Source organism: Orbicella faveolata, unplaced genomic scaffold (assembly GCF_042242905.1).
Source record: "Orbicella faveolata isolate gen_17 unplaced genomic scaffold, um_ofav_v1 contig_34, whole genome shotgun sequence".
NCBI lineage: Eukaryota > Metazoa > Cnidaria > Anthozoa > Scleractinia > Merulinidae > Orbicella > Orbicella faveolata.
The window spans coordinates 28,880,001-28,901,931 of NW_028301563.1; the positions used below are offsets into that span (position 1 = coordinate 28,880,001).

Here is a 21,931-nt window from a genome sequence, read left to right on the forward strand (position 1 = left end):
CACTGCCACTGCCACTGCCACTATCACTACTACTACCACTACCACTACCACTACCACTACCACTACCACTACCACTACAACTACCACTACCACCACCACTACCACTACCACTACCACCACCACTACCACTACCACCACCACCACCACTACCACCACCACCACCACCACCACCACCACCACCACCACCACCACTACCACCACCACTGCCACCACCACTGCCACCGCCACTGCCACCGCCACTGCCACCGCCACTGCCACCGCCACTGCCACCGCCACTGCCACCGCCACTGCCACCGCCACTGCCACCGCCACTGCCACCGCCACTGCCACCGCCACTGCCACCGCCACTGCCACCGCCACTGCCACCGCCACTGCCACCGCCACTGCCACCGCCACTGCCACCGCCACTGCCACCGCCACTGCCACCGCCACTGCCACCGCCACTGCCACCGCCACTGCCACCGCCACTGCCACCACTGTCACCACCACTACCACCACCACTACCTCTACCACGTTCAATTTCAATTTCACTTCCACTTCCATTGCCATTGCCACTGCCACTATCACTACTACTATCGCTGTCTCTACCACTAACAGTGCCACTGCCACTGCCACTGCCACTGTGACCAACACCGCAACTGCCACTGTCACTGCCACTGCCACTGACACTGCCACTCAGCCACCACCATTACCTACCGCCACCACCATTACCTCTGCGATGTTAAATGCACTGCCACTGCTGCTTCCTCAGCTACTGCTGCAACTTAGCCGATGTCTTTGTTCACTCAGAATAAAGCTGACATAGCTTTGACTAAAGTCATCAGTTTTGGAACTGCCTTATTATAGGAAATTAACGATACACTTTATTCACAAGATTTAAAAACAATCGGGTAAGTTTAATGCATCTTAATTTACGTCGATGTTAATTTTAAAGAGCACCTTTATTATATAGACACGAGTGTTTTACCACTTGTAAAATTCATACGAAACCACATTCGGGACTCGGGTGGCGTATTTTCCGTATCCTCACTAGTGAAGATATCGATTACTTCACTGATATCATGTTTGACCCTTAAACTGTACTTAAATTTGTTGCTGAATGATCGAAAGTCTTCAGCAATCTTTGGCAATCTTCGATAACCTTCGGAAATTTTCGGAAATTTTCCGGAAACGTTCGTGTGTCCTTGAGACAATTTTTGGAAAATTCGTCGGAAATCTTCGTCAAATGGTGAAAAACGTCGTTATCAGTATGTCTATATAATAAACAAAATAATACATGGTTGCTTGTAAATATGGAATATATCTTCGAGTGTTCAATTTAATATCTACGCTCGCCCATGTATTATCCTCTATTTGTTTCACCTTTGTTTCAGTAACAAAACCTCATCTGCTCAAAGCTCCACTATCAATGCCTCGGAGTCCGTATCTGGTAGTTCTTCTTCAAGATTGAGCTCAAAATGTCTTTGGACTGGTTTTCGTATTGATCCGTTTCCCCGAGGGGATAGCTAACTTCCTCAGTCCTTCTTAAATTTTCCAAGGTCATTTCGTCTTCGCACTTCATGGTCACCTTAATGGGGATTTCCAATGAGCTAACAATGACTGGAAATACTTTTTTGCCTTTAGATATGTATGTTGAGACGTTTGTATTACAGTTAATTTGCGTAAAATAAACTTAGGCGCGTTAATTTTGTGTAACGTAAATTTTCTTTCGCGTTGTCAAAGTACATCATTAATTTCCTATAATAAGGTATAATAAGCACTTAATGACTGGCCTCGAGGGGAACAGTGAGTTTTGTTTCCCGAGACCCTCAATGTTCCCCAAGGCGAAGCCGAAAGGAACATTGAGGTCGAGAGCAAACAAAACTCACTGTTTCCCGCGGGACCAGTCATTGAGTGTTTTGTTATACCTCCCAACTCAAAGATAGAAAAAAAGTGCGAAGAAATAGTTTGCTTGACGCCGGCTGGCTCACAAATTTGCCGCGGTTTCAAGGAACGCGTCCTGATCATGTGTGAGTCAAAAGTTCAAGTTGTTGTTTCCCTAGGGAGTTAGTGAATTTTGTTAGCCCTGGCGAATTAGTGAGTTTTGACCCACGACACATGACACGTTCTCCTCCAATCGGAAAACGTATCTCAGTTCAGAGGTAGAACAACGTAATTTATGACAATCATAGAGGAATCTCAAAGTCTAAACAAGTCTAAAATCAATGAAACAGCTCTCATTACGGCGTAGTTCTTACCAAAGTTAGGGAGCGTCTAGCCGAGGTGGACATTGCCAGTCCCATGATACCAGTAGACAACACCTTGGTAAAAACAGAAAACAGTTCGCCGTCAATATAAAATGGAAACTTTAAGATAAATCGTGCTTTTTAATTTTTCCGTAGAACAGATGAATGTTCGAACTTACTTTTATAGCGTTCTCAACTGGTAAGTTATTTTTCTTTCCTCTGTACTAAAACAGCTGACCTCACAGGCCCTAGTTGATTCTAAATCATTAGCTATTTAACCGTTGGACTACGAGCCCGAGTTTCCTATGAGTCTTTAGTCAACGAAGCGTAGCAGAATGTCGGAGAGTGAAAGGCAGGCAGAGTGAGATCACTTGCATTGTGAGCACTCTTAATTTTACAAAAAAAACCTGTGATCGCTTGTGCGATCATTTCAAGTGCTAGACAAATTCTTGTTCTTCTCCGCACTTTTGAAAGTATTTTGTCTCCTCTTCTCTACAGTTCTTTCTTTCGCTTTTTCGATCCTCTTGTTGTCCTCGCCCGGAATCGCCCGCGAGATCCCTGGTCTGATTTTCTTTGACCCGGGCCCGCCAACCGGCATTGCTCTTGTCAGCAAGCTTTAGTATTTTTTTGGCAATGGCGGGAACATATTTCAGCTCATAGTCGACCTTTTCCCTGGCTTTCTCTTCCTCCCTTACAGCCAGGAGACTGCCAAACTCGTTCAGAGTCCCTTTATCCTAGTTATGCGTGATTACAAAGAAACGCGTATTTATATTGTAACCTTCGAGTTTCAGCTTTCCGGCTCCAGCCGCCTTTTCCATTTTCTGAGTTTCACTGGCTGTTTGAGAGACCAAGTCTGGTGTAAAGCTTTCTATCGTCTGATCAAGATGGAATTTGTGCGCTTCGAAAACGTCCCCTAGCACTGCATAGTCTGGCTCGTGGAAGGTTCTGGGCTCATGGCATGGCTATACGATAACGAAACCCGGAAATGAAATCTGAAGCACAGCCGTAGTGGTCTCACACTTGATAAAAACATCAAGCAATTCATTTCTTTACATTCTCTACTGAAGTCGCAATGAGGAGTATCACTGATAGTAATCGTAGTGCTGACGAAAATGTGTAAGCATGAAAACCTGCATGCTGTCGCGAACGCTTCCAAAGGAAATATTATCGAAAAATCGAAAATTTATCGAACGTTGTAAAAACAATTCATTGTCACCTACATATAAACCCAAGCTGCAACTGGTTCTTCATCGGTTGTTTTTAAGTTTTAATCTACTTTAAAAACATTGTAAAGGAGAAGAAGAGACCATATTCTACCATGGATCATGTTACATCTCCGCAGTGTACTTACAAGAACAGCTATCCAACATGGTATGAAGAGAAAGCTTGGTAGAACACATCGTACTTGAAATCCGTCGACCAACCCGAGCGTTAAAAAGATAAATGACATCAAAATCTGAACTATCCAGATCTCCATTTCAAGACGTCTATTTTGCGCAATTTTAAGCTAGCTTTGGGAAAAGGTGTAAGCACTTCAATTTTCAAAAGCTGGTGAACTGTCCACTGATGAATGCAGAATTCAGCATAATAGGTGAACGGCTCTACAGGTAGAGTGTCACGAATACGTAAATTTATGTCCATATTTAAGACTGCTACGTTTGTACATGTAAATGCACGGGCGAAACTGAAAGATAATTAACTTTGCGGTCAGCTCTTCAGATGTGGATTCGCCTTGCTTTAGGACGCTTTTCAGTTTCCTTTCTCTATGGCCTCGTCTGTTAGAGGTAGCTCTGTCAATAGGGAGCTTAAGCAAACCACGACGGTGACACGAACAAGAACGTCAGCGAAAGGAAAACGTTTCACGAGCAAAGCTGTGGCTTTGCATGTGAATTATAAATCTTGTATATTTCTTTACTGTCATCTACAAAACGGCAATAACCAACTTCTGCGTGTTTCGGAGAATCTGAATCGTGACGAGTGATGTTGCGTATTTTCTTTTGGAATTGAACGCTGTCACTAGATATTTAGCCTGCACAAGTTTTTAGACCGATTGGCGTACTGAACAGGTCAAGAAAATTGGAACATTCGGAAGTAATTATAAATCCTTTTTTTCACTATGGGTTTTCCTCGGCGCCGCCGTCGTCATTGCATAAGCACCTCTAGCCGACTAGCTATCAATACGCCTGTATTGTTTGTTATAAGTGATACCAAAATCCGCGGTTTGCCCAGCTAAATGAGACATCGAGGAGCCCCGCTCCTTTGACTTAGGACTCCCCAATGAATACAATGGTCTACAATTAGAAACTTCAACACTAATTGTGGCCGGTACCAACTCTTTTTTTCGAGGGCCAACTCTCTCTAAGAGATGCGCGATCGTTCCTAATTGTAGTCATTATCTTGAACTGCATGGATGATGTCTTTTGATGAACCATGATTCCCTGCAAGCTTGTCTTATAGAGCGAATTGGCCATTAAACTGCTGTCGCTCTTCTACCACATTTACTAAAACGTGTTTCCTTTCAACACAACATTTCATAATCTACTTAAAGAGGTCTCATTTTATACAGAGGGGGTCCCATCCTCTAATAATTGGTAAACACGGAAGCCCTCAACAAACTGTCCAGTAAGAAACTGTCCAATAACCAACTGTGCGATAACAACTTAGCAAGTGAATTAGTGGAAAATAGGAGTTTTTTAAACCAATCACAATCGAGGAAATTGTAATTTTTATGATTAATTTTATTATATTGAAGTTATTTTTTGCTCACATTTTGCTCAATAATTTTCGCTAGGTCGCTCAACGGACAACCCCTCAGAAGAAAGTTGGTTTATTTTCTCATCTTCATCAATATGAAAAGGACTTGTCCTTAACACAAGAAATAAGGTACAAGACATGCAATATCGTTAGTATGTGTGCATTGTGTATGATATCATGCAAATAGTTGGTGCTTAGCTGAGTATATGAGCCAAGTGGTCTACCGGGCTTATCCCGCTCTCTGTAGCAAGGAGTGACTAGGCGTCTTTCTACTTCCCCCTGGATGGGATGCTAATCCATTGCAGGGTTACCCCCCAGCATTACATTTGTTGGTACCTTTTTATACACCTGGGTGAAGATAGGTACATGTATTGTGAGAGTAAAATGTCTTGCCCAAGAACACGACACAATGTCCCTGGCTAGGGCTCAAACCTGGACCGCTTGATCCAGAGTCGAGCGCTCTAACCAATTGAAGCCAACACACCTCCGCATGGCTGCTGTACAGTCATTTTCATTTTTCGCCGTTGATATACGTAACACTAAATTCACATAATCCACTGCAAGAAAAATGCACAGTAAACAAGAAGAAGTTAGAATAACCAATAAAAGGTATTTGAACCAGGGGCTGAACATAGGGTAATGGGGTGTTACAAAAACATTGATTTCAATGTCTTGCTCTGTGCAGTTGATTGCAGATTATGTCACTCCACCTCAGAAGGAGCTTTGCAGAGACCTTGATGCAAAGATTAAACCAAATATTAGGTAAAGGATGCAAATTTGTCGCTGACAGTTGTGCAGCACATAACTTCTCTCTTTTTTCATTCAAATGTTCTTTGACTAAATGAACTTGGAACTCAGACCATGCTTTTATTTTTAAATACAAGTTAAAAAATGTCAAAAGATCTTGTGGAACAGGCAGGTCAAATGTTATGGATGTTTTTTGCAGTTTGTTACATTATGCAGACCTGTAGGTGTTCAATTTTAAGGACACAATTTTTCTACTTTGAACTTTTCTACACTGAATTCACTAAATTATAACTAGGTATGTGAAAACTTTTACAGATTTAAGTGATACAAAAACAATGGTAGTATATGAATGTTTAATAGAGTTATGCATCCTAGCGGGGTAGTACTTTTTATGTCCCAGAATGATACATTTCCACAAATTGATGAAACTAAAATCAACAATATATTGAAACAATTTGTTTCAACTTCTGAATTATGCTGCGTCTGTAAGGCCTGACTCCACAGGTCGCCTGTGACTCAGTGACAAAACTGAGAGAAGTGAGGACATCTTTGCCGTGTAGATAAATAAATATGTTTGTCACATTTTCTTCAAATCTGTTTTGTTTTGTTTTTATTTTTGTTTTCAGTTTTTTGACTCAATGTCGGCCTCTGTCTGTTAGTATGGGCAATGCCATTAAATATCTAAAGCTGCAGATCACTCACACACCACCTGACATGGCTGAAGATCAGGTTAGTTTATCTTTGTAACAGTTACACATAAGCTCGTGGGGTTTATTAGGTGATGGGGAGAGGAAATGTCAAGCTTTGTTCAGTTCAGGGTTTTCAAATTGAACTCAAATAGCAGGAGGAAAATGTTAAGTAGGCGCAGCGCTATTTGCTTGTGATCAAAGCGGCCGGGTGTGTAAAAGTGTCGGAATTGGTTACCGGTGGGTGGCAGGTGGGGGGAGGGAGGGGATCTCCCCCTGTTCCGCTCCGTATTTCCAAAATTATTGTAAGTATATATAACTTATTAGTAGCAAGGGGAAGACTGCTCGCAGTGTACATTTCCATGTACGTGTACATGTAGTTCCTCAATAGATTTTTTTTTTATTCTTTCCAGGCTAAGAGGAATCTTATACAGAGCATCGACAAGTTTATCAAGGAAAAAATTGTTTTAGCCGGCGTTGCCATCTCCAAGACATATGCAAGAACGAAGATCAACGATGGAGATGTGATACTCACATACGCTTGGTGTGTATCATAAAATGTTCTTGTAAACTCTTCTAAAAGAAGCACAAAAGAACAGAATATTTCCCTTTACGCCCTCATCTCTTTGACGATCAATAAAGGACTGAAATTGGACTGCAAATGTTACATACTTTTGACGGAGTTCTACACAGATTTGTGTTAAAGCGATTTGGAGGTAGTGTGGTGGAGTGGTTAGGGCGCCGACTTGAAATCCGGAGGTCGCGTTTTCAATTCCCGCTCTGACCGCGAAGCCGGATTTGTTTCTCGGTAGGCCCTAGTTCAACTCCTCGGTCATGCTTGTAAATAGCCATCTGGTCTGTTTCCCGCCAGCTGGGATTTTTAACCCTATATATTATGTTCAATTGATATATTTGTTTCTGTCAGTTTAAGTAGATGCCTGAGAACTAGCTAGGTGTAACTAAGCGCATTGATCACTATAAACAACATTTGAACAATGTTTTTTTTCACTTGAATGTCGAAAGTAATTCGCATTTGCTTTGGTTTTGCATCAACTACGCTACCGATTGGCTTTAAAAACTCGCACTACTTTTTCATCCAATCAGAAGTAAAACCTAAACCAATCATAATTCCTGCGTCAGCTAAATGTATTTTCTTGGTGTTTTGATTGGTTCATTGTATTGTCTGCGTCCTTTGTGATTGGTTAGAGTGATTACTTTGGTTTTGGTCTCACGATCCTCAGGCCCCGTCCACGCTCCGCGGGAGAAATTTGAAAACGAAGGTTTCACTCTGAAAACGCATCAAAGGTTTTCCGTCCACCCTACGCCGGAAGAATTTGACAGTGCTTCAATCACCGGTCATTTTGGATTTGTGTTTGAGGAAAACTCTGTTAGAGAAATCACATGATTATCGTAACGCCATCGTTTTAGAAAATCTCTGCTTTCACAGTGTTTTCCGAAATTCCTCCGATTTGAAAAGCGTTTTCGAAAAACTCCGTTTTTCGTGACGGATTAGTGTGGACGGTAGGCCTAACGATAGAAGTAAAAGCGTTTTCAAATTTCTCCATCTTAATAATTTGCTTGTCAGGTAGCTCATTCTCAAGTTTTGCGTTTTCCTTTTTACTTTCTACTCTCTAGCTCTTCGTTAGTTTTAAAAATTTTAAAAGATGGCCATAATGCCGGCAAGAAATTCAGAATGGTGGTTGTTGACTCCAGACCAAAGTTTGAAGGTAAGTTGTGCTTTTTTTCGTCGCAGTATAGCCTTAATGAACCAGTAAAAGGTAATTTTAAGCATCTTCGGCGATTTTCGGTGTTCTCCGAGAGCCTTCGGTCAAGCTTCGGACATTTTCGTCTCATGACGACTATGACGACAGGTTTTGCCGTTTCCCGCCAAAAGATCCGTTCACACTCGTGGGCTCTTTCCTTATTTATACCTAATCGTGCCTTTTCGGTTCAGTTCGGCGGTATATCAAGCGAGCTTGGTCGAGCCATGGTTCGTATTTTGGCGAGTCTGGTCGAACCAAAATACCCAATGCGAGACCAAACGAACCTGATATGCCGACGACGCGTAACAAACTGAAGAGGTATGATTAGGTATTAATCGCACCCAAATTCGGCCACAAATCCAGCCATACCTAGACTACGGATCTATAGTTCCTCGTTCACTTAGTTTGTCGCCGCGAAATCCTGGTGGGCGCTTCTAACGCCCCCAGGATTTCGCGTGGCCAGTTTTTCCTCGAGGTTTATTAACGGTCACGCTCGACGGACTAAGCCACTAAGCGAAAGAGGGACTACTCGTAGTGTAGCCATACCAAGCCAGTGAGTTGATGTCGCAACATATCACAACAGGATACATTGCTTTTGATTGGCTATTGTGAATTTGGGTACGGTAAGAGGATATTAAAATATTGTTCTGATACTCAAATTGTTAAGTTGTTTGATATCTTTGTCTTCAACAGGTCGGGAGTGTCTACGAAGATTGGTAAAACACGGGATAAGATGTTCATATGTGTTGATCAGCGCTATTTCTTACGTCATCAAAGAGGTTGGTGTATTTGGGAAGCACGGATGGCGCAGTTGTGAGAGCGCTCACCTCCCACCAATGTAGCCCGGGTTCGATTCCGGCCTGGTGCCCATATGTGGGTTGAGTTTGTGGTTGGTTCTCGCCTTGTTCCGAAAATTTTTCTCCGGGTACTCCGGTTTTCTTCCCTCCACAAAAACCAGAATTTAAAATTCCAACTCGACCAGGACAGAGGACGTGCATGAAAACCAACTAAGGCTGATGTGGTTTCCTGTCTAAACATTGTAATTTATTTTTGAGTAGCTATCCGCTTTGTTGTCGTATTATTTTATCTGGCAAGATGAACAATTTGTCTCAGATAGATCGCAGATGAAGCGGGTCTTGAAAGCAATTGACGACAAAGGAAAGTTTTTAAATTATCTTTTAACGTCGTCTAGAGAGTTCCTTTACATTTCTTGGCGAATTAGCTGCCTTCGCGACTAAAAGGATTCCTAAACATAGCTAATAATTTCGTCTGTTTTTCACGGTTTGTGTTCATCGTATTTTTTGCTTTTCATGTTTTGGAGCAATAAGATCATATGTATAGGTAATCATATAAATGCGAGTGCAATTTAAGGATTTACATTACGCGTGATGTCTGAAAATTCTCTCAAAATTGCACGAGCCTTTAGGCTCGTGCAATTTGATAGAATTTTCAAATATCATGAGTAGTATAAGACGTATAAATCCTTAATTGCTTGAGCTTTCATACGATTACTCAGTTATTATATGACTGAGAAAATTGCGAACGCGCGTGCGTTAATTTACACTGCAGTGCAAATTAAGAATTAACGATAAATTGGCTTGCTCTCAGTCAATCACAATGAAGTAATTTTCTCAGTCATATAATAAAGATGGAAATTGTCATGTGAGCATGTTAGCATGACATGCAATGTTAATTTTTTCTTTACCTGTTCCTTTCTAGGTATCAAAAGTGTTCCTTGGTGCCCACGCCCTGCTCGCCAATGGTTACGTCAAGTCACGTGTTGGCTCGTCCATGGTGGCTATGATGGCCCAGGCCTCTAACGTCCCGGTGTTGGTCTGTTGTGAGACGTACAAGTTCTGCGACAGAGTTCAGACTGACTCTTTTGTTTCCAACGAACTGAGTAAGAAAATAGTAAATTTACGACAGTAGGCTTCCCCTTCACGAAACTTTTGGAGAAGCGGTGGTCTAAAGGTCGATACATTCGACGGGACATTTCACTGGAGCATATCTCTGTCTACTTTTTGGGTGCAGTTCATTATTTTGCCCCTGCGATATGCACCTTCATATGCACCGATGTTAACGGTTAGTGTACTGCTGGCCTGCGTATCGAGTGGTCCTCATTCAAGCCCTATTGTGTTGTGTTCTTGGGCAAGAGGGGCCTGTCTCCACCTAGGATTATAAATAGGTCCCAGAGAATTGTCGGAGCAACTTGCCCAGAAATGTTGGGAGGTAACCCTGCGAAGGACCATTATCTCATCCAGAAGTTTCTATGGAATGGGTCACTTGATCTAATCAGAAACCTTGTTGAATTCTGGTATAAGCTCAACAGAAGTTAACCCGCAAATTGAGTCCCAAGACCGAGCTCTCCTGATAATCTTATTGTCTTGTTAATTCACATCCATGTCTTATCGTAAACTTTCTAAAATTGCCTTCATTCCCAGTCTGTTAGTTTCTCTGCTGGGAAAGGAATTTTCCCTGTTACAGCGCGCAAATTTTCCACCGGCGCGTAAATACACGTCAGGCAATAGACAAGCCAGTGCTGTCGTGACGTCATAGTCTTAGACGCGATCAAGGTGAGAGATGTATTTTAAAATCCGGGACTTAACGATCTTTTCTCCAGGCGACCCAGATGACTTAGTACCGCTGACCAGAGAAAGCCCGGATGTTCTGTCTGACTGGCGTGACGTCAATTCCCTTCACTTACTGAACCTCGTGTATGACGTCACTCCACCCCATTTCGTCTCCATGGTGATTACTGAAGTAGGAATGATTCCCTGTACATCTGTGCCAGTGGTACTAAGAGTGCAGAATCCTGAGCAGCAGTAGAATATAGCAATTCATCTTACATGACGTATCCCTCTCAGTTTGAACACGACTGAGCCCGCGATTTACAAGAGAAACATCGCTAAGTACCACGACACATCTTCGTGACGACGAGCTGACGTTGCATCTGTCGGGGAGAGGTCGTACCTTCATCTCATTGGTCTATTTAAGTCGGAAACTGTTCGGGTCTTTCCTTAGGGCAATTCTCCTTGGGGACGTACTTGCTCGATTTAGCACTGAATTCGGAGGTGCTAGCTGGGTGTAATCTTGAACCTTACGTTAAAAATGTAAATTTCACACGTGTAATAGAATTACAACAAAATTATATTAACGTCTTAAATAATACATTTAAAAAACGGCACATTTGTTTATTTAAATAATAGTTCGGTTATCCCGTGAAATCAAACTTACCGTGAAATAACTGCCCTACCCATAAGAGTATCATATTAGAAACAAGATGACAGAAATGTAACGACAGAGTAGCCGTCGAGTGATCTTGAACTACGAAAAACTCCGTTCTGTAGCTAATCAAAAATTATTATACGCACTTCAAAAAGAATATCTTGTACCCAAAGCCCGCGTCCGTCTTGATTAGCGGTCGGGAAAATACCAGATTGTTGCAACTGCAGATACCGACAGTCCGAACGTGTACGACAAGCGTGCCTTCCGTAACGTGGAAAAAAAAAACATTTCGTGGTTCCACGCTAACCAGGTGTATTTAAAAATGTAAATTTGGAAAAAAAAAAAACCGAAGAATTATCATAATTATCTACCTAAATAGGGATCTTTAGTATCCTTCTATCATGTTTCAAGTAATTGTTATTTTTTAAATTCTTTCAATGTTGAAGTAGCAAAGGGTAAAGATAGGTTTAGGCTGTTCGAGGTGACGAAGAGGACGGATTACATCACGATTCACTGAATATAAAACGTTAAATACACGTTTTATCCACTTCATGCCAATGATAAAGTTCACGGCGAACTGAAACCTCGATTTCTTGACTGGGCAGAGATCTTAGCGTACATTGCTGCGCTACCAATAAACCCTTGTGATCTTTTTGTCGTTAAGTATTTTAAACAAACTGACAGATCACAATACCTTGAAGTCCTTTGTTAAAAGTAATGAGGTCACTCTTAGCCTTAATGATAAAAAAAGTTATATTGATTTACCGCAGTCAAATTGCTCGACTTTGGTTTTCTAAGACTCCGTCCATACTACCGCCGGAGAAATTTGAAACGCAGCGTTATTTGTACGGTTAGGCCTACCGTCCACACTAATCCGTCACGAAAACGGAGCTTTACAAAAACGCTTTGCAAACCGAAGGAATTTGAAAACGCCGGCTATGCGTTTTAGTGTGGATGGAAAACAGTTTGAAAACGGAGCTTTGCGAAAACGATGACATTATGAGTTTTCCTCAAACACAATTCCAAAATGACCAGTGATTGTTGCGTTTTCAAATTCCTCCGGCGTAGTGTGGACGGAAAACATTTGAGGCGTTTTCAGAGTAAACACGCCGTAATCAAATTTCACCGGTATAGTTTGGACGGGGCCTTAAATTTCTTCTTAAGCGACAATGAGTCCTCTCGAGTTGAACCAAACAGCAACTGATCAAGGTCCACTGAAACAGAGCAAGTACTGAATTATTAAACTCAACAAGAAATCAAGATCAAGCTATCTGTGTTAGTCGCCAGCGCTACAGTGCATTCTCAAGAAAGTAGCGTTGATGTCAAAGCAGTGTACACTAATCCCTGTAAAAAAAAAAGGAAACAAAAGGGAAGAAAATTGTCATAGTAAGATTTGCCCAATCTTGGTGCGAATTTTTGTGGTAGAAATTTGAATGAAGTTGAAAGGATATGCAATTTTCCTTAACAAAATCGCGTTGAATTAAGGCAAGGTTATCAAAACACACAGAATCTGTCTTCCATTCGCTCTATGATCCCTTCAAGAATTCGACAATAATTAACGGGCTCAAGCAGATGGCACAACTCTTTATATTCCTTTTTGAGTTCTGTCAGGCTGAAATAACGAGCCTCGTGTAAGCAATCCGATAAAAGCTTGTCCAGTTTATATTCCTGCGCAATTATTATCAAGGCTAAAACTTGTTCCTTCTCGGGTTTGGATGGCTGTGGTGAAAAATCGGGGAAAAATTCGTGGATGCTCAAACGACCAGCGTAGATGGAATCAGAAGCAGCCACCAGAAAGTCCTCACACTTCTGAAGAAGAAACTCCATTTGATATTCGTCAGCAAGCTTCAACAAGAGGAAACAATTCTCGATTGTCATTGGTCTCTCAGCGAGAGAGTAAACCATCAACATCAATTCTTGAAACTCAACGCTTTTCTTGCCTGGAAGAGGGATTTCTGTTTTTGTCTTTTCAGCGAAGTTCGACGAGAACATTTTATCGAATACCGGAGACCACCATGTTAAGATCCACTGATGAACATAAAACCTTTGTTCCTCGACTACAAATATCACATCGTTTGAGGCCCATGGCTTGGAGAAATCAGTTGCGTGGAAAATGTTTTCTTTTATCATCGCATCACGGGGTAGATCCGTGAATCGTAGCAAATGATCTCCTTCGATGACTGTTTCCTGTTCCATTAAAAACCAAAATGAGCGTTGCTTCCACGATTTGATCGAGCCGGCTTTTGTTGATGTTTTGGTTCGGTTATCTAATTTGCATCCGTATTCACTTGCTCACATGTTAGCGTTTTCATTGGCTCGCGAAACAATAGCTCGCATTTTGAGCAACTTTCTTTTGTATGAAATAAACGCAATATCTTTTATCCCGGTAATAAAACAATAACTTTTATTTTGGAATTCAGCCTTGGCCGAGTACCATTACTACATGTAACGGTCTGTGAAGTATTGATTTGAATTCATATAACCCATTGTGCATGTGCGTCTGTTTTTGTGTATACCGGCACAAGGGCATAATTAATTTTGGCGTCTTCAACGTTCACTCACCAATGGGTATTTTAAAGTTCGTATTTACTGATCTTTTTTTTTTTTTCGGTTAAGTCAGATAGTCCTTTAAGCATAGTTATGCCTTAAGTCCCAGCCGTTTTAATCGACCAAGCTTTTTTTGAAGTATGTGTTCCACTCCTTTTCAGTTCAACGCGCTTCAACATCCGCGAAGTTTCCTCATTTTGAAAACCATCCCAGATGTTTGATCACATTTAAATATTTTTTAGGCAATAGTTTCGGGTTAATGACAAGCGATTCATCGTTTCTAGCCGCACAACTTGCCCGAGGTTCTGATAGCGAAGAAGCGCTAATTTATTTGAAAATGTAGGCCTATTCTTTCGCTAACGTCAAAGGGTGGCCCGATGAATTGTATAACGTCTCGCGACACATCACAATAGCACGCCGATAAAAATCAAACCTGGTAGAAACGTTAACTATAGTAAGTTTCCTTTTACTCAATCGCCAGCTCTTAAGAGATTGACTAGGTTTATTTAATTTTCGCGTACCTCGTCAATCTTTCCTCGATCCCCACAAAAGTTCTCGACCGTAATATTGAATGCTCATTTTATTAAAGAAATAGAAAACATGTTCTCCGTGTTTCTATCGAGTTTTACTATAAATCTAGTAGCGTTCTATCACGTATGCCGTTCTCTGATTGCGGGCTACGCTACTCACTGTCTCTTTAAACAACGGAGTGTTTCTTTCGAGGAACTATTGGCTGATAGTTGCCCCGTGGATTTCTGTTACGCCTCGCGGAAAGGTGATGCTAAGAGAGAGAAAGAGAGACGGGGACGAGAGGGGTGGGTGGAGGGGTAGGAGCTTTCCCTGTAAATCTGTTCCTATTTTCCACATGCAACTGCTATGACATAAACAAGCCTACCGTTAAATTCCGAGAATAATCTCAGATTCCCGGGGGGGGGGGGGACTACATTCCGAGTGGCTAATTAAAGTAGGGACATTTACGTTTGAAAATCAGTCGGGTTTATAACTGCAAAATGTTGGAGAAACTTTATCTTAGCAGAGGGCTCCTCATTTCAGCAAATCGCAAAATATTATATTGGGGCGTCAGTTTGAAATCCCCCTGAACATGCCAAACTGATCGAACAGCAAGCGATATCAAACTTTATTGACAATGGAATATGCACATACCATGCAAATATCATAGTATATTAAAGTATATTTGTATATCATAGTATATTTGCACATACCGAGCAAATATCGTAGTTAATACTAACAGTAGTTTATACCCTATGCCTTGGTTGAGTACTGTCGTTAATTCGAAAGAAACCTTAAACTGCGTAAAAATCTTACGTGCCAAGGCTACAGTGATTTTTACACCTATCTACCAGACAATGACGTTTACAATGATTTTGGTTAAGTTTCTTTGTAACGGCAATTCCCAAATATAACTTCAAATACAAGAGATTATTTTCTGAGCGGCTTAATATAGAAGGGCTCTTTGCATTTTGAGCGGGCGAAGGGGGACGGATGGGGTGTAGGGCTTCAATTGCGGGGGAAGGGAAGGTGGGGTGTAGGGCGTAAATCCTGAGTGGCATATAGCATGTTGGTACTTTTACCAATTTCTGAGTTTTACGATGACTAACGGCTTCACTAAGAAGGCAACAGTTACTTTCCATAATAACTGTGAAAAAGCAAGCAAGACATTTACTGAAGGGCATTGTAGCTGCGTGGTGGAATAGCAACCACCGGCTGGGCTGCTGCATAGATCGGCTGCAATGGCAAATATCCGGCTTCAAACTGGGTATACACATTTTCTGCCTGAAAGTTCAATAAAAAGAAAAGTTATGTTTCGACAGCTTTATGTTGAGCCACGCAAATCACGGTTAGCATATGAATTGGAAAAAAAGAATACGGCCGTGAAATATAACGATTTGATTGATTGATTGATTGATTGATTGATTGATTAATCATAACGATTACAATTTCCTCCGATGTGATTGTTGCATAAACTGCTGTATGTGGCTCTAATTAATCTGCAAAGTTGTAATCGGACAGTGTAATTGGACAGTTGACTATATTCGGACACCTGTAATCGGACTGTTACATCAGCCAATCATTTAGGACCTCTCCACTTAATCCACCAACCACAACATTGATTACAATCTCTATAGCAACCAATTCAAGAGACTGACTTTGTAAAATTGTGGAGGAGAAGTCTCCGCTATAACAATCACTATTAAAAGCTCATTTTCAAAGGAAAATTTTACTTTTGTGGAAAATTGTAATGGCTATGATTAATTGGTAACGGGACATCGTGTCGTCCAATTCAGTCTGTAGTCATACTCGTGATTAACAAATCGCACTCCAGCTTCGCGGTCGTCCGATTTTGTTAATCACTCGTCTGATTACAGACTGAATTGGACTCCACTCAGTCCATTACCATTATTAATCGTACCTATAACAAAATTATCGATCCTAACTGGTTCTCCGCGCGCCTATTTCTCACGTAATCGGCGTGCGTTCACGTTGGTGTCCAATTACAGTGGATACCTGTAATTTGATACCTACGTGACTCACGTCGATTACGTGCGCTTTAGTGGGTCCTTCTTAATATTTCCTACAATTAGTAAAATGTATGGGAAGCACTACTGACTTTTTCGTTGAAAAGAAGTTTCCCAAGCCTTTTTTTTAATTTCCAAATTTTTATAAATATGATTAATTAGTAATTGGACCGAGTGGAATACAATTCAGAGAGAAATCGTGCTCGTAATTTCAAATCGGCCTCGCGCTTCAAGCTAGTCCGATTTTGAAATTACTTGGGCGATTACTTCCCGAACTGTACTCCACTCGGTCCAATTACTATTACTAACTGATAGAGAATACAGTGGCCAACACAGTCAATGAGATACATCACATACCTGACTGACTTGATTCTCTTGGGGGGGCTGGTAGAGAGAATCACTGATCCAAGCAGCACAAACGGCGAGGGCAACCTCAATGGTCGAAAATATCGCAACCAATGAGCTTATTGCTACCACAGTCTTTTCCTGGTCGGTGAGTTTAAGAGCCACGTCCTTGCTGGCAAAGTTAGTGACTTCCAGATACGTACTCGCAGAGTATAGGTTAGCGACCAGTACACTGCCCACAGCCCATTTATATCGATACGCTGTTATGCCTGATACTATGACGCTTGTCATGCTCACGGAGCTCACGGCGTTAATCTGAAAAGAATTAAAATCAAGGCGACTTCAGAGTAAACCCCACGAACAAGGCCATAATATATAGATTTAGCCAAGCCCAAAAGCGGAGCTCCTGATTGACTTAACTTATCTTGGCTTGAGCCGGTGATACCTTGGCAGCGATCAACTTAAAAAAAACAGGTGACCTTTATGAGCGCTTAACTTGTGTCCGCGATACGGTCAAGGGATACTGGTCAGCGGATACCGTGTTTTGGCATGCGGCGATTGATCAGCAAACCATAACGAAGGTTAGCTGCATGACTCGGTCGACCTTTTAGCTGAAGTAAAGCCGCCATTTTGTGCGACGTCATCGTCGTAGGGTGTACGCATGTGGTGTTGTTCCTATAGTTATGGTGCTCGGCATTAAAATCTGGAAGAAAATGGTTTTGATTAAGGTGGTCTTTTACATCCACGTACAATTATTTTTTTCCTAAAAACGTTTTCTCGAAACATGAAGATTCAACATCCCTAACCATTTGCAAAACGTATTTTGAAACGACTTTGCTCGAATTACTCCTTGATTTACGTTTAAAGCAACGAATCTGCGCGCTGGTGGCCATATTTTAACATAGCAACTCCTATAGCAACGGCTGTTTACAGTCCATAGGGACGTCCATAGGTACGTCCATTACGTAATTATTTCTCAAAATGGATTCAATTTACTAGATTTTAATTATTCTTTACAGGAAAGCTGAAGAGATGTGTACTTATAAGAATTTTGCATCATGGTCCTGAACATTGATTCCTGTACCACCTTATACGCCCCTTATACTTGGTTAAATTTTCTATGACAGGTGCGGCGTATTCCGGTATTCAATGGAAAATTTAAGTAAAACCTTTCGACACAAGCCCTACCCCCTGCGTCTGCTCCCCCCCCCCCCTTGTTCGCTGGGCTAATCGGGGCTCTCTTCTGACTGGTTTAAAAAGCCCTTATTTCCTACTAATTCACTTGCCAAGTTCTCATTGGCAGTTTGTTATCGGACAGTTGAATAAGCCAATCACATTCAAAGTTGTAGTTTAAATCAACCAGTCACAACCTTGAGCAGTTTATGCCTCCTTTGGCAGCCTTTTAATGCAAATTTTCCCTTTCTTTCATAACTTGGCTATTCTTCTTTTCTCGGAAATTGTAATTTTTATGATTAACTGGTAATTGGACTTCGTGTCGTCCAATTCGGTCTGTAATCATACGAGTGATAACAAAATCGATTTGTTTATCACGAGTATGATAACAGACCGAATTGGACGACACGAAGTTCCATTACCATTACTTAATTATTTCTCAAAACGACCAAAGAGACGGATCACCAATATTTCAAACACGATATCTCCATTGAAATTCAACGGAATGTTGTCAAATTTTCCAAATTGGTGTAGGACACGATTACCTAGGTCGTAAATTTCTAAAATCGGCAATTTATCAAATGCTTTCCCTGTTATTCAGTTAAGATAGTTAATATTAGTCAATATTAGTAAACTTTTTCTAGTCAATATTAGTGAACTTTTTTAAAAAGCCCTTCAAAACACTTTTCTGAGATTTGTCCCCTGGAAAACTTGCTTATGGTCAGGATGAACTTAATTCCATGCTTCTCGAACCGTTCATTAATATGTTATCGTATTTATAATGAACACCACTTTTAAACACTTATTGTACTATTGTGGCATGTGACCTGGAAAAGCTCATAATTGAAATTAGAGTGCGAAGTCCTTTAACGTGGCACCAAAACTGTCCCATAAAGTTTTTTTTTTTTTTTTTTTTTTTTTCAGAAAATACCTCTTTGAAGTTAGAAGGCCACCTTTCCCTGAGGTTTTCTGAGCATTTTTTCTTTTTAGTTTTGGAAAACTTACTTCTTTCCGCTGCCCCATATCAATGCAATATTGCAATGAGCGATGATGACAAGGGTATTCAGTCGTTTTTGCTTGGCCATATTCTTCATTTTGTACTTTATTATTATTATTACTTCGTTTACTTTCATACGATCAACTTCGATTTTGGTTTCCTTTCAGCTATAATATATAGATTTATCCAAGCCTAAAAGCGCAGCTCCTAATTAAAATAAATTAACCTGGCTTAAGCCTGCAATCTCATTGAAAACCAGTATCTGATCAGCGGTCAATTTAAAAAAATAAGTAACCTTCATTAGGCCTAAACCTGAGCCCACGATATGGTCACGTGATACTAGTCAGCGGATACCTTGTTAATGGACCATAGCATGGATGCTCAATATCAAATTTATCCAATATGAAAGCTGCATGCCTTGGTCGACCTGCTAATGGGAATTTAAGAATACCACGACGGCAACGGCAACGGCAACGTCGCTGAACAAAAGAATTAATGAGCAGTAGAATGGCTGTGCACGTGCGTTATAATTCTCGGTACATTTCTTTGCCGTCCTCTGCAAAACAGCAAGGCGAAATGACTAAATTTTGCGCTGTCTGGAGAACATGAACCACGACGGTTAATGTCTTTCGAGTATCGCGAGATTCGTGGGTAAAATATAAATTCATTTTTTTAACCGACGTTGTCCTCGGCGTCGTCGTCGTGGTTTCTTAAACTCCATATTAGCTGGAGTATGGCCGCTATATTGCATGACGTCGTGTTCGTCGAAGGTCTCAAGCAACCGTGATCCATACCGCTAGCCATGTTGACCATAAAAAAGAGTTGTATGGTTTTCTTGTTCTATGCATGCGCGTGGTTCTGTTCCTATAGTTATGGGGCTCCGCTTAGCGGCCCAGCTCCGCTATTATTTTACACAAAATAATCACTACGCAACAGACAGAGCACATAATGAACCATTAGGTTTATTTTCCATGTTTTGGCCGAGTGCCAGAGTACAGTAAATAAGTTGCCAGAAAAACTGGTTGTTTTTGTATCTCGAGAAAAGAGCGATATTTCGAGATATTAAAGTAGATAAAACATTTGTACCGTTTTATGTATGCGAGTGAATCAGGATTTTCAATTTCTGCCTTACCAAAGTCGAGGAGGGACTTGCCTTGTTGACCAAAATCGATCCCATCAAACCAGCTGGTAACACCTTGGACCAAAACAAAACAAAACAAAACAAAAAAAAATCGAAGTGATAAAAATAGAATATAAAATAATAATTGTCTAAATGAGTTAGTGCTTGCTTAAAGGTCTCCCCACGCGCTGGGCGCCTCTTTTCTTTGAGGCACAGGTTTCATTTTGCTTACTATTCCGTACAAGGTCGAACCTCGGTACTGCAGTTTTGTTATTTCGCCGTGGTTCGTTATCATTATTGAGTTTTAATCGTCACCCTACAGTATAGCGTTAGTACACACTACAGTTAACGTACGCAAAGTTGAAAAGTCTACTGATTATTGTAAGCCGAATGTTTTTTGTCTACTTTGAGGGTCGTTTATCAGTCTCCGAAGTCTTCGGTCTGCGCGTGTACTAAGCCTGCTCGACATGCACGAGAATTTAAGCACGAAACGAGTCGAGAATCGATATCCTGAACAGTCAGACAACGTTTATTTATGTAAGGCTTGGGTGAGATTAATTTTTTTATGCCCAAACCCAGTTTCCCCTAAAAGGGAGGTTAACCAAACCACAACGGCAACGAGGAAGCCACCAAACATAACGTTTAATGAGCAGAACGATGGCTGTGCACGAGCGTTATAAATTTTTGTAGATTTCATAGCCGTCTTCTGCACAACAACAACGTGAAATGCTGAGTTCTATGCATTTTGAAGAACGTGATCCACAATGGCTAATTTTTCGTATTTACTTCTGGAATTGATCGCTGGCGTTACATCTTTAGTTTGAGTAGGGTTTTAGAATGCTCGGCAAACTGGTCCTAACTGAATAGTTCTAGATTATTGCGAATTTCAAAGGTAAGAGATAAATTTATGTTTCTCCAGCCGTCGTCCTAGGCCTTGGCGTCGCCGTCGTCATTGCTTGAGCTCCCCAATGTTGCTATTAGGCCGCAGTCAAGCGTTACTACGACGTGATATACATTTCACTTCCTCGTCGGCAGTTATCCATAGTGAAGGCAAGGTTTGTTTACACAAGTAATTCTACTATAGACACGTTCTGACTAATCTCAACTTGCTATGTTTCAAGCGAGAACATTTAATTTAATAAACTAGGTGCAATTTGTGATGAATATATTTAGCATTTCTTTTCCTCTTTCTTCTCTATGGCCTGCGTGCTCACGTTGCTTCAAGCGAAAAAGATGTCAGGTTTAATTTCCGTGTTAACTGCGTACAAAAACTCAGGGAAGTAGAAATAGCTACCTTCTCCTCTAACACAAAGATAAACAATAAATTGTGCGTGATGGATCACTCTTTCCATTGCTGTTAAACGTGGACTGCTTAGAATTATAAACACGCAGAGATGACCTGTAACCATTTGTTCGTTATGAGGAATGCCCAATCCAGTTTACACGAAGAATTCTACTAACGTTAATCGAGACCTAATTATAAGCGTCCTAGCACAGTCTCTTTTAAGATAACATTAAGACAACGCTGAACGAGGGACAAGAGCCCGACCTTCACATCTTAGTGTACTTACGAGAGCAGCTATCCAACATGGCGCAAACAAGTAGCTGGTGTATATCAAGGGGACTTCATACCTATCCGCCATGCCAAGCACAAAAAAGATGGTGCTCATGATAATCTGAGCGATCGAGATGACTCTCAACAATTGCTTGTTATGCTCCATTTTAAAGCTCGGCGAGGTGAAAGAAATATAGCTACAGAACTCTATTTAAAGTAAATTCAAATCGAACCCTATAACACGGGTCTACTCAATA

General features: G+C 41.1%; 4 protein-coding genes across 5 annotated transcripts in view; 1 reads left to right on the plus strand and 3 right to left on the minus strand.

Annotated features, from left to right (window-relative positions):
• The window catches only part of LOC149105648 (uncharacterized), a 5,979-nt gene extending 2,160 nt beyond the window's left edge, over nt 1–3,819 (minus strand). Inside the window, exons 1-2 of one of the 2 annotated variants that reach the window (XM_089271107.1) lie at nt 3,577–3,819; nt 2,238–2,300 (exon numbers count right to left, since the gene is read on the minus strand). In XM_089271107.1, the coding sequence (XP_089127233.1) occupies nt 2,238–2,300; nt 3,577–3,702 (189 nt within the window). In that variant the 5' untranslated portion in view covers nt 3,703–3,819. The remainder of the gene's footprint in view (nt 1–2,237; nt 2,301–3,576) is intronic. The other variant, XM_089271108.1, reaches the window with a different exon arrangement.
• A 1,392-nt stretch (nt 3,820–5,211) lies between these two features.
• LOC149105649 (translation initiation factor eIF2B subunit delta-like) lies at nt 5,212–12,169 on the plus strand. Its single transcript, XM_089271103.1, has 7 exons — nt 5,212–5,741; nt 6,353–6,455; nt 6,826–6,956; nt 8,048–8,139; nt 8,869–8,954; nt 9,895–10,075; nt 10,796–12,169. Exons 1-7 carry the CDS (start codon nt 5,647–5,649, stop codon nt 10,999–11,001), a joined length of 894 nt encoding a protein of 297 aa, XP_089127229.1. The 5' UTR covers nt 5,212–5,646; the 3' UTR covers nt 11,002–12,169.
• A 377-nt stretch (nt 12,170–12,546) lies between these two features.
• Nucleotides 12,547–13,614, minus strand: LOC149105650 (BTB and MATH domain-containing protein 38-like). The gene has a single exon (XM_089271106.1). The coding sequence runs from the start codon at nt 13,594–13,596 to the stop codon at nt 12,895–12,897; it is 702 nt and encodes a 233-aa protein (XP_089127232.1). The 5' UTR covers nt 13,597–13,614; the 3' UTR covers nt 12,547–12,894.
• Nucleotides 13,615–15,071: 1,457 nt separating this feature from the next.
• LOC149105651 (uncharacterized) lies at nt 15,072–21,931 on the minus strand. The gene is made up of 4 exons (XM_089271109.1): nt 21,691–21,931; nt 20,132–20,194; nt 16,842–17,144; nt 15,072–15,741 (listed from the first exon to the last, which is right to left on the minus strand). The coding sequence occupies exons 1-4, from the start codon at nt 21,838–21,840 to the stop codon at nt 15,628–15,630; spliced, it is 630 nt and encodes a 209-aa protein (XP_089127235.1). The 5' UTR covers nt 21,841–21,931; the 3' UTR covers nt 15,072–15,627.